The sequence below is a fragment of the Bos taurus genome, chromosome 5, assembly GCF_002263795.3.
Source record: "Bos taurus isolate L1 Dominette 01449 registration number 42190680 breed Hereford chromosome 5, ARS-UCD2.0, whole genome shotgun sequence".
Taxonomy (NCBI): Eukaryota; Metazoa; Chordata; class Mammalia; order Artiodactyla; family Bovidae; genus Bos; species Bos taurus.
In genome coordinates this window covers 99,395,685-99,416,214 of record NC_037332.1, presented here as the reverse complement: position 1 = coordinate 99,416,214, position 20,530 = coordinate 99,395,685, and the positions used below count along the sequence as shown (strand labels likewise).

Sequence of the window (20,530 nt, the reverse complement as noted above, 5' to 3'; positions counted from 1 at the left end):
TTCCTCTTTTACAGCCTACATAGAGTTACTTTTTTATTACACTCATTCTGTTTGAAAATTTGGTAACAAATTATTTTTATATCAAAATAGGTTTTCCTTTTGTCATCAATTCTCCATACTAGAACTTAATGGAAAACTTACAAATGCACCACTCCCAAATGTGTTTTTTTTTTTTTTTTTATGAATGAAATCCACAATTGAAATACATTTCTTATTATGCTTTTTATAATTATTGAACGGTGAAAACAGATAAAACTGTCTTTTTCTACTGAGTTAAAACCCATATACATAAACTGCATTACCATTGTTATTCATTACACTATTGGAACTGCTACTTTAGACTACTAAGAGGGTGTATATGTGTGTGTATGTGTGTGTGTATGTGTGTGCTCAGTCACATCCAACTCTTTGTAACCCCATAGACTGTGGCCTGCCAGGCTCCTCTGTCCATGGAATTTCACAGGCAAGAATACTGGAGTGGTTGCCATTTCCTTCTCCAGGGGATCTTCCCAATTCAGGGAAGATCAAACCCACATCTCTTGTGTCTTCCTGCATTCACAAGTGGATTCTTTACCACTAAGAGGGTAAGGTTTATCAGACAGTAAAGAATCTGCCTGCAATGCAGGAGACCAGAGTTTGATCTCCAGGTTGGGAAGATCCCTTGGAGAAGGGAATGGCAACCCAATCTAGTATTCTTGCCTGGAGAATTCCATAGACAGAGGAGCCTGGCAGGCTGCAGTCCATGGACTTGCAAACAGTCAGACAGGACTGATCGAATAACCTACTTACTTAAGAGGGTAAGCCAATATATTTCTATTCATTATTAGAGTACAGACTGAAGGGGAATGAAATAAAAAATCTTAAAACCTGAAGCTTATATGTAGAAAGTGTATTTAGAGATCATAGAGTATACTTGTATTGGAATGAACTGAAAAGTAGACTGTAAAAAATTCATGTGCTGGAAAAAATGTTTCAAAAAATAAAGCAATTGAATTTAGGTGTATTTTAAGAGAACCAGGGTTTGACTGGCTCTTCAGCTAATAAATCTTAACATCTTAAAATGTATTATTCAAAATCCCCTTCAGAATAATATGAAGAGAGATGGACTATTAGCATTCATATATTTTCACTGAGTTAACACTACTGTAGTTTAGAAGATGAATTTAAATATATCATTATGTACAGTTGCTATTTAAAGCCCAAACTAGTGTCTGAAGCCCAAACTAGTGTTTGATATAGGGATTATATTTAGAATCCTAGCATTTGATGGTGGTCATAGTGGTGTTGATGACCACCCCCCCCCCCCTCGCTTTTTTTTTTAAACATGCAGTGTTTGGATTCTGTGCAAAGTGGGTATGGCCCTTTAAATTATTTTTCTCAGTCATCTGCGCTGTTAAAATACGACCTTCCTCTGTAAAACAAAAAAAGCAAATGGTAAAGCCTGAAGTTCAAATATGAGCTGCTTTCTTACATCTTTGCAAGGAGCTGGCAAATACTGAAGCTCCTTTGGAGCAAGAACCAGTCATATTTAGATCCCAGGAAGAACCATCTTTTTTTTTTTTTTTTAACCTTTTCATTTTATATTGGAGTACAGCTGATTGGACCTAGAAACTCATACCGAGTGAAGTAAATCAGACAGAAGAGCCATCCTGAGTCCAGCTCACGCATCTGTGCCATTCGCCCACTGGGGTTTACCTTTTCTCTTTGGACTAGACTTCAGCAGAAATCGCCAAACTAACACAGGTATCACCAACTATACCTATAGCTGTTGCTCTCAGCATATATCATTATAACCAGTGCCACTTGATTGTATATACGGAGCACAAAGAATAGAGATTTTAAAAAGTAATTAAGTAAATTTAATATTGTAAGAAAAAGAGCTAAATCATTCAGATTTTAAAATTACTTTACAAGGTAAATTACCTTATATTTTTTCATGGTTTACCATTGAATACAACCAATAGTGTTGTTAGTCAATATTTCAATATATCTCTTGGATTAACTGAGTGGACAGACCAAATGATCACATCAATGAAGGCAGATGTGAGCAATAAAATAATTATTTAATCAGTGATTAATTGTTCTTGTCTGTATAACACTGTGTATCTCTATTTCATACCTACATCCAGAATTTTCTTATATATGTGATATAGCTTCCATATTCCTCATATATTCCAAATCTGGTAAAGAATTTTTAAAAGCATTATAAATCTATTTCTGTACAATTGTGTTGTCTTATGAGAAGTTATCTTTAGGAAACTTTAAATGCTATAAGTGAATATTATGAACACAGAGGTCTATATATTTTAATCATATTATAAAAAATAACAATGGAGCATACTTCTCTGAGGAAATGAAAATATATGAAAAGTATTTTATTTGGTGACATGCTGGCAAACTAGTGAACATAAGAATTTTCAATTTGTTTATCAGAATTCTATTATATAGAATATTGTTATTATCAAAATTATATTTAAACTATTTGAAGTAAATTAACTTTTTGAAAAATTGCAAATAGCAATATTAATTTAATATAAACATATTAATATAAATACTTATATATAAATATTAATTTATTTCAAGGAAAATTGGTTGCTTTTAACCTATATGTTCAAATATTATGGACATAATGCCAGACACCCTACAGGATTACTTAATTACAAATAAACCAATTTGGATCACTTTTGTAGGGCTTTCATTTTTAACAACTTGTTGGAAGAGGATCTTTCAGAGATAATGGGAGGTAAACTATCTTTAATCATGAAAAATGAATGAAGATAAAAAGATAGAAAAATATCAGAAGAACTAAAGACAGAGAAATTTTAGAATACATTATGTAACACTATCTTTACAATACAAAATGGCTCATAAAAATTATATTGGCATTTTTCTGGATAGAGTTTTTAAGTATAGTATGAATATTTCATCTATCATAGCACTGTTACCCTTTTAAAGTTAAAGTATATATCACATTTAGAGAACTCCAGGTAAAAGGTGAAATGATATCTAAAGAGATGTTAACTGATAATTTTAAGAATGGGAAAGAAAATAACCTGAGACAAAAATCTTTCTTAAAAGAAAATTGCAAAAGTAAAATCATGCATCAGTAATTAAATGGCATGAAATAATGATGTCAGTAATACACAAAGAACCCAGAAAGATAAAACCTGAAAACTTAGATTTATATGTCTTAGAATTGCTATTACAATTTTTTAGAGATGAGTGGAAAACATGCAACATATACAACGGTGAAACACATTCCTTCCAAAAAGCCAGCGCGAAAAGAAAGTGAGTGTTTTTTTCTCCCAATCCCTACTGAATTGTGATATTATTCGTTCCCTTGGTAAATAATTTTTATAAGGAATTTAATTTTAATTTAGCATATGACACATTATGTCTAACTCATTCTCAAGATTTTGTCATTTAAAAGATTTACCTAGTGGACGTTACATAGTAAGAAGAAACAAATTACGTAAATCTCCTTTATTTGGGGAAAAAAAAAAACTTTGTCAACTCTGTTCAAACATATTTATAACCTACATGCTTTATGAGAAATAATGTGACTATTAAAAGATTTCTATTTTAATCTCCAGAGACAAAAGAGCAGCTAATTTACACAGAAGTGAAAACAGTCACTTCACAGTCCAACCAGACAAAGATAACAAGAACTAAATCACCTGAAGAAAAAGGTAAAGTTTATGTAGAGGCCTAGCTTGTTGTTGTTTAGTGACTAAGTCATGTAAGACTCTTTTGCGAGCCCATGGACTGTAGCCCACCAAGTTCCCCTGTCCATGGGATTTCCCAGACAAGAGTAGTAGAGTGGGCTGCCGTTTCCTTCTCTAGGAAACCGTCCCAATCCAGGAATCAAAACTGCATCTCCTGCTTGGCAGGTTGATTCTTTACCACCGACCCACCAGGGGAGCCAGACCTAACTTACGTCTTCTCCAATTGCTCAGTTTACCATGGTACCAAATTACTAAGCCTGCCCAGTTTCACGGGGTTGCTTAAACTATATCCTATAACCTAAACAAAAAATGTAGTATTGCAAATGAAATGTCCATATTTATCATATTGCAGATAATTATTGTAGTCTGGGTGCTATATACATAAATTCGTAACTGAGCAATCAAGTGGCAAAATTCATTCTTTTCAACTTGTTTGGAAACAATTGTGACTCTCCTGATGTCATTATCCACTTGTTCTATGAAGTTTCAAGAAATAATGCATGATTAATATTATTTGATACATATTTGGAGTTATAATTTCTTCTACTGCTGAAACTATAGCAAAGTTCCAATAAGGAAATGATGGGTATTTATATATATATATATATATATATATACATATATATATATATACTTTGTATGCATGGAAGCACACAATATTTACAAAATTATAAATATACTCTGATCATGGGTCAATAAAATTGACTCATACAGATACGATTTAGAAGTATGTTTGCACTCCAAAAACCAAATACCTGTATTTGATATTTACTTTGTATTCATAAATCATAGAGATGAATCAGAGGATTATTTTGATAAAGTTAGAGTAAGTGACTTTCCTAAGAGATCTATATTAACAGAACAGAATAACTCTCATTTCTTTCAAATTGTTCATTATCCATTTCAATTTATAATTCCAAGTTTGAAGACATTCAAGAGTTAGGGTTTTGAATTTATGGAACAATCTGCCTCTAAACCCTGCTCTGTAACTTAATCTTTACTCTGTTGATCTCAGCCTCTTTTTTTTTTTTTCCCTCTGGATAGGGTCTTCAGTTCCATTTCCTTGGTTTTTCACCGTAGTGATTCTTGGAATCTTCTGTTTCCTTCTCCTTTTAACCACAGGAATCTTAGGATTTATGGGTAAGTTAAACAAGACCAGTGCCCTGAACCAAATGTCTCCTCCCTTGGGAATTACTATTTTTACCAGTCTTCTTTTCCTAGTAGTTCCAGAGCTATGATCTCCAGTGCTACCCAAGAAACCTTTCCACCATCACCACTAATGTAATCACTTGGACAGTTATCAAGTTCCTCAAAAGTTTCTAATGTCTTCTTTACTGACACAGCCTGGATCATATTCCGGATACTTCCAGGAAAGACTATATTTCAGATTTTATTGATGACTGATCATACTTTGTGAACATTAATTTCTCTGTATTCTCTGATGCCTTTTCGTAAATGGTCCAATCTTCCTGCAATCTCCATTCTGCAGTTCAAACTTACTTTTTAAAATTGTTTATTGTCACAAACACCTAATACAACCCAACAATGCTTTTTCTCCTATATTATTACAGTCACCTCCTAAAATCAAGAGACTTTCAAAATCCTATTGCAATTGCCAGATAAACTTCTCCGAGTATATCTATGATCATGTCATCAAAATGCCAAGAAACTGTCTCATCCTGTATTTATTATGTTAAAATTCCCCTACTTGTATTTGCCTTTGTGAATCAGTTTTATTTCAACCAAATGATTTTTAGCTTTCCTCCCTATGTACAGATTGGCTTCAGATAATTTTAGATCATTTGCTGGTCCCTGCAAGGTTCTCTAAGTCTCTCTGCCACAGTACGTTTGTTTATGCTATTCTCTTCATCTGGACAGCCTTCCTCATGTAGCCTGCCTCTGCCTATGAACATTTTAGACATCTCTCAAGGCCCATTTCATAGGACATGGATGACTTTTCTAAATCATCCATGATGTATTTTCTAACTCCCTAACTTGATGTCAATTCTCTCTGTCTAAAACCCATTTTGTGACTTCTTATTATTACTTTCTATTGGAGTATAATTGCTTTACAATGTTGCTTTAGGTTCTGCTATACAATGAAGTGAATCAGCTATATGTATAGATATATCCCCTCCCTCTTGGACCTCCATCCCACCCATCTAGGTCATCACAGAGCACCAGGCTAAGCTTGCTATGCTCATTTTATACATGGTAGTGTATATATGTCAATTCTAATCTCCCAATTTGTCCCGCTCTCCCCTTCCCCTCCATGTCCACATGTCCGTTCTCTACCTCTGCGTCTCTATTCCTACAAATAGGTTCATCAGTACCATTTTTTTAGATTCCATATATATGCATTAATATGCGATATTTGCTTTTCTCTTTTTGACTTACTTCACTCTGCGTAACAGGCTCTACGTTTGTCCACCTCAGTTTAATTGACTCAAATTCATTCCTTTTTATGGCTAAGTAATATTCTTGTTTATATGTACCACAACTTCTTTATGCACTCATCTGTCAGTGGACATCTACGTTGCTTCCATGTCCTGAATGTTGCAAATAATGCTGCAATGAACATTAGGGTACATGTGTCTTTTTGAATTATGGTTTACTCAAGGTATATGGCCAGTAGTGGGATTGCCGTTTCATATGCTAGTTTTATTCCTAGTTTTTTTAAGGACTCTCCATACTGTTCTCCATAGAGACTGTATCAATCTACATTCCCACCAATAGTGCAAGAGGGTTCCCGTTTCTCCACATCCTCTGCAGCATTTATTGATAAGCCAAACTTTTTGAATTGTATGCCTGTGTGTATACATATAATCATGTATATAACAGATATATATTACTTTTATTAACATACAATTCTCTGGCCATATATTCTCACTTTTACTGAGTAAAATTCAGTGAGTTCAAGTATATTCAGAGGTGCACAACCATGAAACAGACTGTTCATCATTCAATTGTGTCCAATGCTTTGTGACCCCATGAGCTGTGGGCAACCAGGCTCTTCTGTCCATAGGATTCCCCAGACAAGAATACTGGAGAGGGGTGCTGTTTCCTTCTCCAGGGGATATTCCAGACCCAAGGATCAAACCCGGGTCTCCTGCATTGCAGGCAAATTCTTTACCATCTGAGCCACCAGGGAAGCCTAACTTTTATCAATATTAGAGCATTTTCCTTACTCCAAAAAGAAATCTCACACTCATTAGCTATTGCTTCCCATTTCTCTCAAAATTTGCTAGCCTAAAGCAACCAATTATCTATTTTATGTCTCTCTAGATTTTCCTGTTCTGGACATTTCTTAAACGTGGAATCATATAATACATGGTCTTTTGTGACTGGCTTCTTTCACTTAACATGATGCTTCCAAGGGTCATTCATGATAGGATATATCAACATGGCATTCCCTCTAATAGCCAAAAAATATTCCACTGTATGGATATAATTAATCTATATATTAATCTTGTATCAGAAATAATTTGTAAATATTTTCCCCATTATTTGTATTACTTTTCAGTCTCTTGTAGTGACTTTTCATGTGTAAAAGCTTTTAATTTTGATGAAGCCCAGTATACTCTTACTTTGATCACTTGTGTTTTGGATATCATATCTAAGAAACCATTGCCTAATCCAGGATCACAACTTTCACCTATGTTATCTAATGTCATAATTTTAACTTCTTCATGTGTGTGTTTGATCCATTTTGAGTTAATTTTCATGTGATGTAAGGTGAATATGAGGTATTTTTCCATTTATTTAGGTCTTTAATTTTTAACAATTTTCTTTTTAAAGTACATGTTTTACACATCTTTGTTAAATGTATTCCTGAATATTTTATTATTTTTGATGCTATGATAAATAGAACATTTTTCTTAATGTTGTTTTCAGATTAGCCATTGCTAGTGTTGAGATCACAAGCTTTACCTTGAAGACAATGGCAATCCACTCCAGTACTCTTGCCTGGAAAATCCCATGGACAGAGAGCCTGGTAGGCTGCAGTCCATGGGGTCGCGAAGAGTTGGACATGACTGAACGACTTCACTTTCACTTTTCACTTTCATGCATTGGAGAAGGAAATGGCAACCCACTCCAGTGTTCTTACCTGGAGAATCTCAGGGATGGCAGAGCCTGGTAGGCTGCCATCTATGGGGTCACAGAGTCGGACACGACTGACGCGACTTAGCAGCAGCATTCCCAAAGGCTTTTTTATGCTGTAATTTTTTGTCTTCTTGTATAGTCTTATCTCTCTAAAAAGCACAGGAATAAAACTCCTGAACATTAACTGACATATTAAAATTTAAATTATGCCTATTAGTCTGCCCCATGTTATGCTTTCCTAGAACTAATGATGTACAGTAAAGTTTTCCAGGGTCGATTACCAGAGCTTCCACTGGACAATGGAACACAAGAAAATTCCGCATCTAAAAACATAACTTTCAAAGAGAAACCACTTTACACAGGTATGTAGACATAAAGACTGAAACCAACAAGTTTCTTCTCTGCTTCTCTCAATCACTTGATAACCTGCTCAAATTGGATTTTATTTTAGAATCAGACAATTGTGGAGTCCAACTTTCATTTCATTTCATTGGGAAAAAAAAAACTTAGTCTTTCCCAGTGGTTAGATTCTTCTGTATCCATGGTACATTCTTTTAAATCACTGTTTCACAAAATAATACTTTTTCTAACAAATAGTCCTAACTCTCCTTTAGCACATTCTCTAATCATTATTATATGCTCTCTTGTGGATATGTAGATCAAGTACTAGGTTTATGTACCTGATATACATAAACAGGTACAATGTATCAATGCTAAGTTAAGATCGGCTCTGTACCTATAGATTTTACTTAGTCTAGAGAATGCTTCCCTTGTGGCTCAGCTGGTAAAGAATCCGCCTGCAATGCGGGAGACCTGGGTTCAATCCCTGGGTTGAGGAAATCCCCTGGAGAAGGGAAAGGCTACGCACTCCAATATGCTGGCCTGGAGAATTCCATGGACTGTATAGTTCACAGGTCACAAAGAGTCAGACATGACTGAGTGACTTTCACTTTCTTTCTTTCAGAGAATACAAAGAAGTTGTTTTCCCCTGTGAACTCCTATCTGTAGAGATTGTGAGAAAAAACATCAATTTTCTAAGATATATTTCCTAGAGAATTTTAATAGTCTTATGCATAGATTTGGAGGGATGTAAGTCATCTCCCTAAGGCCAGGAACGTAGAAATGAAGTCCATCCATCTCACGAAATCAATGGTTTTACAAGGACTAGAAAGGATTCCTCAGTAGCTAAGTTCCAGAGCATTCCTTTCAAGATACACACTGAATGGTCTCCGGGGAATATCTTTTGTTTTTAAGGAAAGGAATGTAAAAGTAAATGGTCGTGTTGTGGACAGAAATGTTACTATATTTCGGATGAATTGAAGAACTTTGAAGAAAGTAAAAAAAGCTGCAAGGAAATGGACTCCACACTTCTTAAGATAGAAGATAAGGAAGAACTGGTGACGTATTTCTTTTTCCATCTCACCCTGTGTTCATCTTATTCTTCTGGCCATCTGGCCATTAGGTGTTGCCTAAATCATTTTTTTTTTTTAAGCTGTGCTGGGTCTTCCTCGCTACCCGTGGGCTTTCTCTAACTGCGGTGACAGGGCTTCTTGTGGAGGTGACTTCCCTTGTTGTGGAGTATGGGCTCGAAAGCTCAGGCTCAGTAGTTGTAGTGCGCAGGTTTAGCTGTCTGTTGCATGTGGAATCTTACTGGACTGGGGATCCAAGCTGTGTCCCCTGCGTTGCCTGACAGATTCTTAACAACTTGACCACTGGGGAAGTCCTGTTAGCTAAATCTGAATGCTTGATAATATTTGAGTGTCCATAGTTTACAGTTGTAAGTTGATTCAGATCTAGACAGTTCTCATCTTAAGGTCAGAAATACAAGTAGAAATGAAATTAGAATTTCCTTTAATTCATCTAACTCACCCACAGTTAGAACTTTTCCAGTAGAGCAAATGTAAAGGGAAACATGAAACAATTAGGAAAAAATTATGCTTAAAATATTTCATTTTATCAGAGATAATTATATTTTCATACTAATAATTTCATGGAAACGTAGCTTCTCTCTGAAAAAAAATGTCATTTTACCTCCAACAAATCAAGAAGTACAATACCACTGAGTTTAGGGTAAAAGGAAGACTTAGTATGAATTTAAAATTGAAGATCAATTAATTCAAACTCATATTAAATTTTAACTCATACTAACTTCCAAGAAAATTGAACTAAATATTTCATAATCCTTATCAATATCCTTGATTTGAATAGAGAAATAATTTACTATTATTCTTTCAAGAAATATATTCTTACATTCCAAGTTAAGGAGAATCTTTATTATTCTTTCACAGACACTGAGACTAACTCAATTATCTGTAAGAGTACAATCACCCATATCTTTGGCTTTTAACAATTCATAAATAGTTATAAAAATATGAACTTGAAAACCATCAAGAAAACAGAGCAAATCTGAACCCGAAAAGAAGACCTTTGCAGATCTGAATTAACTTCCTTTTTATTCCAAGGGGCTTCCCTGGTGGCTCAGACAATAAAGAATCTGCCTGCAATGCAGAAGATCTGGGTTTGATCCCCCGAAGAAGGGAATGTCAACCCACTCCAGTATTCTTGCCTGGAGGATTCCATAGACAGGAGAGCCTGGTGGGCTCAAAAATTAGCTTTAGAGTCTAGAAGCCCTAATCTTTTATGTAGGATATCTTCATCAAGAAATAAGATCATCTATGAAAACCATGAAATTGAATGTCAAATCTTATGAGTAGATGGTATGTACGTCGTTTTTTTCTGGGTAGAGAGACTAAGTTTTTGCCATATTCTCTATGGTGAAAGAAGCAAAGGAAAATAAAAACAAACTAAGGGTAAAAACTAAAGCAGAAAAAAGAAATACAGAATTTATAGTCAGGAACTCTATCTTTAGTTCCCTTTCACACATTACTTTGCTTGTAATAAAACTGGTTATATTTTCTTTCCAACATATGTTAGGAAGATCACATGAGATAATATATGAACATTGCTGTTGTTTGTTGTTGTTTAGTTGCTAAGTCATGTCGACTCTTTTGTGACCCCATGGACTGTAGCCTGCCAGTCTCCTCTGTCCATGGGATTTCCCAGGCAAAAGTACTTGGGTGGGTGACCATTTCCTTCTCCAGGGAATCCTCCAGAACCAGAGATCAAACCCGTATCACCTTCATTAGCAGGCAGGTTTTTTACCACTGAGCCATCAAGGAAATCCCAATATATGTGCATAAATGTGGTAAAAATTAAGTTACAAGATGAACATCAGTTACATGTGTACTTATCAAGTAATTTCCAGATACCCATGTAAACATCTCATCTGGTAGAATGACCACTTCTTCAAGATGCTCACTTCACAAAAAATAAGCACAGTACTTTTGAAAAATAATTTAAATGACATTCGTAAAAACCTCATATCTCTCATACCTGGACCTCAAAATACCTACCAATTTTGCTCAGAATTTTTTCTTGAGCTACAAGTATCAGTTTTGAAAGTAAATTAAGATATTTTAGTCTGAAGATTAAATAAGATAGGTACAGGACTTCCCTAGTGGTCCAATGGTTAAGACTTTACCTTTCAACACACAAGGTACAGATGTGATCCCTCGTCATGCAGCTAAGAGCCCACATGCCTCTCGGCTAAAAATCCAAAACATAAAACAGAAGCAATATTACAACACATTCAATAAAAGCTTTAAAAATGATCTACATTCAAAAAATCTTTAAAAAAAGAGATAGGTAAGCTAAGACAGTGTTATTTTATGTCTCATTTATGTCAATATATTTAATAAATATAACTAAGACTATTATTTTATCATTTGAACAGAATCAGGATGAAATTGATCTTGAAACTGTTGCTCAAAATAATAAAATATTAAAAAGATTATTATTTCATTTAAGAACTATGAAAAGACATATTTCTCATAGAATATATCTCTTTTTATTGCAGAACTTCATTCAAAGCAGACTATCCTATTTCTATTGGATTGGATTATCTCGTAAAGGAACCAGAAATCAATGGACATGGGAAGATAAGTCATTGCCTTTTCTAAAATTGTAAGTCTCAAGAATAGATAGTAAATAAAAAGTTCCATATTCTAGTTTACATTTTGAAAAGTATATAGGGAAATGCACACTTTAATATATAGACAAATATACATACATATATGGGCATATACATGTGGCTCAGTGGTAAAGAATCCATTGGTAATGCAGGAGACACAGGTTTGATCCCTGGATCAGGAAGATCCCCTGGAGAATGGCAACGCACTGCAATATTCTTGCCTGGGAAATCCCATGAACAGAGGAAGCTGGCAGGCTACTGTCCATGGGGTTGTAAAGAAGAGGACATAACTTAGCGACTAGCACACACATGAGCATTGCATGTACATACAGACACACACATACAAAGAATTTAAGTTCAGAAAATGAGTATATATAGAGAGGGAGGCTTTGCAACTTGTTGCTATAATCCTTATAAAGTATGCTTTAGGAAAGGCTAGGGCACCAAGGGATAGTTTCTTGTAAGGAAAGAAAAAATATATATACCTTAACTTTGAACCAATATTTCTTCTGTTTGCATTCAGATACATTATTTATATGCTTTATTTTATTTTAAGTGATTGGAAAGAGTCAAACGAAGGAAACTGTGCATATATTAAAGCAACAAAGATGTCTGCTTCTGACTGTTCCAGATTCAGGCGCTTCATTTGTGAGAAGTAGGTAGCTTCTCTTGCTACCTAATGAAACAACAACCAAAGACACATGCAACAACATTGCCTTATAAAAACTCAGACCCTTGGAAGTCCAGTCTGTATATCTCTCATTTCAGAATGCTTTGTTATGGGCTGCACCTATATTTTAGCTTGGTAGAGATACATTGTGGACCCTCCACTTCTGCCTCTTTCAAACATAAATCCCAGATCACACCAGTTATGAGCACAGTTTGGCAGAGTGAGAAACTATCAGTGTTTCTCATGAACCTTAGGACTGTGTAGTCAATTTCTGCAACTCACACAGATTTAGTAAGTAATCTTGCAACCTGTTGTCACAGCCATGTATATTTTACTTGGGATTTAATGCCAAGAGTAAGCGACGTCATTATTCTGTATCAATTGTATATGCATTTGTTTGATTTCTTACTTTTTAGCAGAAAGACAGTATAGTAACAGGAAGAAAACAAATAGATCTGTGTTTGTGACCTATACCACAACTAATAGCCTGAATGCTCACTGGCAAGTCCAGACTTCTGTATATGATTCCATATTGCAAAGTGGCTGTACCGTTTTGCATTCTATTAGCAGTGTATGAGAATTCCATTTGCTAGTGTCCTACTAACTTTATATTGAAAACATGAAAAATTTCTTAATAAAGGTGTGGTATAATAAAGGTATATTTGTATATCTCTAATGAATGTTGCCGGGAGAAACATCAATAACCTCAGATATGCAGATGACACCACCTTATGGCAAAAAGTGAAGAGGAACTAAAAAGCCTCTTGTGAAAGTGAAAGTGGAGACTGAAAAAGTTGGTTTAAAGCTCAACATTCAGAAAACGAAGATCATGGCCTCTGGTCCCATCACATCATTGGAAATAGATGGGGAAACAGTGGAAACAGTGTCAGACTTTATTTTTCTGGGCTCCAAAATCACTGCAGATGGTGACTGCAGCCATGAAATTCAAAGACGCTTACTCCTTGGAAGAAAAGTTATGACCAACCTAGATAGCACATTCAAAAGCAGAGACCTTACTTTGCCAACAAAGGTCCATCTAGTCAAAGCTATGGTTTTTCCAGTAGTCATGTATGAATGTGAGAGTTGGACTGTGAAGAAAGCTGAGCACTGAGGAATTGATGCTTTTTAACTGTGTTGGAGAAGACTCTTGTTAGTCCCTTGGACTGCAAGGAGATCCAACCAGTCCATTCTAAAGGAGATCAGTCCTGGGTGTTCATTGGAAGGACTGATGCTAAAGCTGAAACTCCAATACTTTGGCCACCTCATGCCAACAGTTGACTCATTGGAAAAGACTCTGATACTGGGAGGGATTGGGGGCAGGAGAAGAAGGGGATGACAGAGGATGAGATGGCTGGATGGCATCACCGACTTGATGGACATGAGTTTGAGTAAACTGCAGAAGTTGGTGATGGTCAGGGAGGCCTGGTGTGCTGCAATTCATGGGATCGCAAAGAGTCAGACACCACTGAATGACTGACTGAACTGAACCAATAAATGATGTGCACCATCCTTTCATAGATCTCCTATGGTAAAGATTGATTAAATATTTTGCCTATTTTTATTGGGTTGTTCATTTTCTTATTATTGAGCTGAGAGTTCTCTCTTTATATGTTTTGGATGTTAATATTTTTTCAGACATTTGTTTCATAAATACTGCCTTCCAGTATACCTTGTATTCCCTTAACATTCTTTTTAGAAGTTTAGATGAGCAGAAGTTTAACTTTAAGAAGTGAAATAAATAATTTTTAAACATATGTTTGTATATTTAAGAAGTTTTTAATTAAGAAATCTTAATTAACCTGAACTTAAAAAATTTTCTCCTATGCCTTCTTCTAGAAGCTCTGTTTACATTGATATCTATATTTCATTGCATTAATTTTGTATATAGTGCAATGTATGGATTGATTTTTTTTAATGTTTTGCAAAAAGATGTCTAGTTATTTCAGCACCATTTTTTGAAAATTGTACTCTTCTGTTCAATTATCATGGCACTTTTGTCAAAAATCAATTCACCACTTATACTTGTATCTATTTCTAAACTCTATCCTATTTCATTGATCTGAATATCTGCCTTCTTTCACCAATAATTTGATTATTGTGAATTTATAGGAAGTTGTGAAGTGATGTGAGTTCTCCTGCATTGTCTTTTTCAAAATTGTTTTAACTTTTTTTTGCAAAGAATAAAAAACTTACTTAGCAGCCATTTTTTATTATAATTCCATTACTAGTAAATAAAATCTTAGCTACTTGAAAAAAATGGCTGATTCTAAAATAGGGGTAGGAAATACATAAGAAGAGCCTGGAGATTTTTGTAGTTCTAGAAAATGGAGAAGTGCTTAAAACTGTAGAGGTATGTCATCTAGGTAAAGGAATTACCAATGGCCAAAGCTGGAACAATTTAAACAGCAAAAGTCACAGAAAAGAAATAGTATTAATTATAACCCCAATATAAAATATCCATGAGTCCAGAGTAGTATAAAATGATTGAATACTTTAGCAAATGAGGGAGATGAAACAATCTCCTGTGCAGAAAAATTCTAAATAAATAATGTAGATGCTCTTGCCTAAAAGGGATGGGACTCCTTACTCCTTAAGTACTTACTGCACATAATGATTTCCTTCCAAAGAAATTATTACAGAGTCATATGGAAGAGGGAAAATAAGAGTAACCTTTGAGTGGAAAACCTGACAAACACCACCTCAGTGAGCAAAGGTAACATCAACAGTGAGGTCATGTTCACAGTTTGTTCCCTTGATATGATGTAATAAAATTTACACTCTGTCATCCTCCCCAAATTTACAACTCCAATCTCCTGATGAGAAAAATGTCAGACATATCTCAATGAAGGATATTCTAAAATATACCTATGTAGCAGTTTTCAAAACTATCAAGATCATCAAACACAAGGAAAGTCTGTAATAGCCAAGGGAAGCCTAAAGAGACATGACATCTAAATGTCATGTGGTAACCTGGATGGGATTCTGAAATAGAAAAAGGACATAGGTAAAAGTAGTTAAAGAAGCATGAATAAATTATGGATTTTAGTTACTAAAAATACACTGATGTTGGTTTATTAATTACAACAAAAGTGCAATATAATATAAAATGAATTAAAGAGGAACTGATTTCAGAATATATGGAATTCTATACTATCTTCAAACCTTTTCTGTAAATGTATATTGTTCTAAAAAACAAAATTCATTTTAAAAAATTAAAATTAATATGCAACTTTCTACAAAATAAAAGCTTAAAATGTTTCTTATTTTTTAACCTTTTTTTTTTAATTGGAGGAAAATTGCTTTACAATGTTGTGCTGAATTCTATTACACAACAATGTGAGTCTGCCATAAGTATACATATATCCCCTCCCACATGAACCTTTCTTCCACTCCATCCAGCTCCTGTAGGTTGTCACAGAGAACCAGACTGTGTGTTTCTGATTATGACTGACTGAAATTTATAGAGCAATTAAGGGAGAAAAGGAATCATCATAATGTTTAGACTTCCAGTTTAAGACTATAGTTTATTTATCAATTTGTCTTTTTCAGCCTTTCTCACTAGTATTTTATAATTCATCTTACAAATGGTGCAAATATTTGGTACATTTATACTATCAACTTAAAGCTTTTGACCCCATGAATTGTAGCCTACCAGGTTCCTGCATCCATGAGATTTTCCAGGCAAGAATACTGGAATGGGTTGCCATTTCCTTCTCCAGGAGATCTTCCAAACCCAGGGATTGAACCTGGGTCTCCCACATTGTAGGCAGACACTTTACCATCCAGGCTACCAAGGAAGTCCATTATAAATGATACTTTTTGTTTTTCTCAATTTCTAACAATTTATATAGAAATATAACTGATTTTGGGAGAAGACAATGGCACCCCACTCCAGTACTCTTGCCTGGAAAATCCCATGGATGGAGGAGCCTGGTAGGCTGCAGTCCATGGGGTCGCTAAGAGTTGGACACGACTGAGTGCCTTCACTTTCACTTCTCACTTTCATGCATTGGAGAAGGAAATGGCAACCCACTCCAGTATTCTAGCCTGGAGAATCCCAGGGACAGGAGAGCCGGTTGGGCTGCCCTCTATGGGTCGCACAGAGTTGGACACGACTGAAGCAGCAGCAGCAGCAGCATAACTGATTTTAATATTCTGTTCTATCTGAAACCATGTTTCGGTTCAGCTCAGTTCAGTCGCTCAGTTGTGTCCGACTCTCTACGACCCCATGGTCTGCAGCACGCCAGGCTTCCCTGTCCATCACCAACTCACGAAACACTCAAACTCATGTCCATCAAGTCAGTGATGCTATCCAACCATCTCATCTTCTGTCGTCCCCTTCTCCACCTGCCTTCAATCTTTCCCAGCATCAGGGTCTTTTCCAATGAGTCAGTTCTTTGCATCAAGTGGCCAAAGTATTGGACTTTCAGCTTCAGCCTCAGTCCTTCCAATGAATATTCAGGATTGATTTCCTTTAGGATTGACTGGTTGGATATCCTTGCAGTCCAGGGACTCTACTTACTGGTTAGTTTTAGGAGGATTTTGGAGATACTTTGGAATTTGTGCAGACAATTATGTCATTTCACAAATAAACAGTTCTGTTTCTCTTTCCAATCTATATGACATTTTATGATAGAGAAGTAGAGTCAACAGATGTAGTAAATAAATTTATGGTTACCAACTAGACAGCAAATTAAAAAGCAGAGATATTACATTGCCAACAAAGGTCCCTATAGTTAAAGCTATGGCTTTTCCAGTAGTCGTGTATGGATGTGAGAACTGGACTATAAAGAAGGCTGAGCATTGAAGAATTTATGCTTTTGAACAGTGGTGCTGAGTAAGACTCCCGAGATTCCCTTGGACTACAAGGAGATCAAACCATTCAGTCCTAAGGAAAATCAAGTCTTAATATTCATTGGAAGGACTGATGCTGAAGCTGAGGCTCTAATATTTTGGCCACCTGATGCAAAGAACTGACTCATTTGAAAAGACCCTGAAGCTGGGAAAGATTTAAGGCAGGAGAAGAGGATGACAGAGGATGAGATGGATGGATGGCATCACTGATTCAAAGGACATGAGTTTGAGCAAGCTCTGGGAGATGGTGATGGACAGGGTTGCCTGGTGTGCTTCAGTCCATGGGATTGCAAAGAGTCGGACATGACTGAACAACTGAAAACCAACAGGTGATGGGGAGGGCAGGGAAACACTGGGAGATCAGCATTGACATCTACACATTACTGTATATAAAAGAGAACCTGCTGTGTAGCACAGGGAACTCTACTCAATACTCTGTAATGGCCTATATAGAAAAAGAATCTAAAAACAGAGTAGATACAGCTATGTGTATAACTGAATCATTCTGCTGTACACCTGAAACTATCACACATTATAAAACAGCTAGAATCCAATAAAAAATTTTTAAAGAAAAAAATATATGTGTCTTCCTTATTCATTTGTGTTTCTTAAATATTTGCTTTTGCTCCTAAAACAAAACAAAACACGTCTTTCCACATATACGTTCATGAAGCAAGGGCCTGTTTGCCTCTCAATGCCTTTTCATCACATAGTAGACTTCAAAGTGCACAGTCAATATTCAGTGAAGACTTGGAGTCAGTGATACTCCTCTATATTTCACATGTAATACTATGAATGTATATGAATTCCTGACCTATGAAAATATTTTAAATAAATGAATACAGAACTGATGTCAGTGAATCACATAGTCTCAACACAGAAATATTTTATAAATTTTTAGATGAGTTTGTAGATGTCTAATACAAAATAAATTACCGAGAAAATTTAAAGTAGTAGTAAATAAAGAAATAAAAACACATCTTTTTCCTGAAAAATATTTTTATGACCTGTAAACAAACCAGAACTTTGTTCCTCATCAGTTCAGTTCAGTTCATTTCAGTCGCTCGGTCGTGTCCGACTCTTTGCAACCCCATGAATTGCAGCACACCAGGCCTCACTGTCCATCACCAACTCCCAGAGGTCACTCAAATTCATGTCCATCAAGTCGGTGATGCCATGCAGCCATCTCATCCTCTGTCTTCCCCTTCTCCTCCTGCCCCTAATCCTTCCCAGCATCGGAGTCTTTTCCAGTGAGTCAATCTTCGCCTGAGGTGGTCAAAGTATTGGAATTTCAGCTTTAGCATCAGTCCTTCCAAAGAACACCCAGGACTGATCTCCTTCAGAATGGACTGGTTGGATCTCCTTGCAGTCCAAGGGACTCTCAAGAGTCTTCTCCAACATCACAGTTCAAAAGCATCAATTTTTCAGCAGTCAGCTTTCTTCACAGTCCAAACTCACATCCATATATGACCACTGGAAAAACCAGAGCCTTGACTAGACGGACCTTTGTTGGCAAAGTAAGGTCTCTGCTTTTGAATATGCTATCTAGGTTGGTCATAACTTTCCTTCCAGGAGTAAGGGTCTTTTAATTTCATGGCTGCAGTCACCATCTGCAGTGATTTTGGAGTCCAAAAAATAAAGTCTGACACTGTTTCTACTGTTTCCCCCTCTATTTCCCATGAAATGATGAGACCAGATTCCATGGTCTTCGTTTTCTGAATGTTGAGCTTTAAGCCAACTTTTTCACTCTCCTCTTAAAGAAATTCAAAAAAGCAAAATGGCTGTCTGGGGAGGCCTTACAAATAGCTGTGAAAAGAAGAGAAATGAAAAGCAAAGGAGAAAATGAAAGATATAAGCATCTGAATGCAGAGTTCCAAAGAATAGCAAGAAGAGATAAGAAAGCCTTCCTCAGTGATCAGTGCAAAGAAATAGAGGAAAACAACAGAATGGGAAAGACTAGAGATCTCTTCAAGAAAATTAGAGATAACAAGGGAACATTTCATGTAAAGATGGGCTCAATAAAGGACAGAAATGGTATGGACCTAACAGAAGCAGAAGATACTAAGAAGAGGTGGCAAGAATACACAGAAAACTATACAAAAAAGAACTTCATGACCAAGATAATCAGGATGGTGTGATAACTCACCTAGAGCCAGACATCCTGGAATGTGAAGTCAAGTGGGCCTTAGAAAGCATCACTATGAACAAAGCTAGTGGAGGTGATGGAATTCCAGTTGAGCTATTTCAAATTCTGGAAGATGATTCTGTGAAAGTGCTGACTCAATATGCCAGCAAATTTGGAAAACTCAGCAGTGGCCACGGGACTGGAAAAGGTCAATTTTCATTCCAATCCCAAAGAAAGGCAATGCCAAAGAATGCTCAAACTACCGCACAATTGCACTCATCTCACATGCTAGTGAAGTAATGCTCAAAATTCTCCAAGCCAGGCTTCAGCAATACATGAACCATGATCTTCCAGATGTTCAAGCTGGTTTTAGAAAAAACAGAGGAACCAGAGATCTAATTGCCAACATCTGATGGATCATGAAAAAAGGCAAGAAAGTTCCAGGAAAAACATCTATTTCTGTTTTATTAACTATGCCAAAGCCTTTGACTGTGTGGATCACAATAAACTGTGGAAAATTCTTCAAGAGATGGTCATACCAGGCCACCTGACCTGTCTCTTGAGAAACCTGTATGCAGGTCAGGAAGCAACAGTTAGAACTGGACATGGAACAACAGACTGGTTCCAAATAGGAAAAGGAGTATGTCAAGGCTGTATATTGTCACCCAGCTTATTTAACTTCTATGCAGAGTACATCATGAGAAACGCTGGGCTGGAAGAAGCACATGCTGGAATGAAGAGTGCCGAGAGAAATATCAATAACCTCAGATATGCAGATGATACCACCCTTATGGCAGAAAGTGAGTAGGTTAGGATTGATACTTGGGTTTTTTAAATGTCTTAATATTTCGCCATTTAGTTACTTTGTAATTTGAGAAATCTAGATTTGAACAATCATTAAATAATGATAAAATGGATAAATACACTACCATTTAGTTTTCAACAAATATTCTTGCTCATACAATGCCAAATTATAGAGTAAATCTTATAATAGGCAAACTATATTTCATTTGGCTTTATTT

The 20,530-nt window shown here is 35.9% G+C and overlaps 1 protein-coding gene across 1 annotated transcript; it reads left to right on the top strand.

Moving 5' to 3' along the window:
- Positions 1-1,406: 1,406 nt before the first annotated feature.
- On the top strand, positions 1,407-15,801 carry LOC101904903 (T-cell surface glycoprotein YE1/48). The gene is made up of 8 exons (XM_015471260.3): positions 1,407-1,743; positions 3,217-3,288; positions 3,594-3,689; positions 4,770-4,865; positions 8,093-8,191; positions 9,084-9,226; positions 11,746-11,852; positions 12,416-15,801. The coding sequence occupies exons 2-8, from the start codon at positions 3,219-3,221 to the stop codon at positions 12,516-12,518; spliced, it is 714 nt and encodes a 237-aa protein (XP_015326746.1). The 5' UTR covers positions 1,407-1,743; positions 3,217-3,218; the 3' UTR covers positions 12,519-15,801.
- Positions 15,802-20,530: the final 4,729 nt, after the last annotated feature.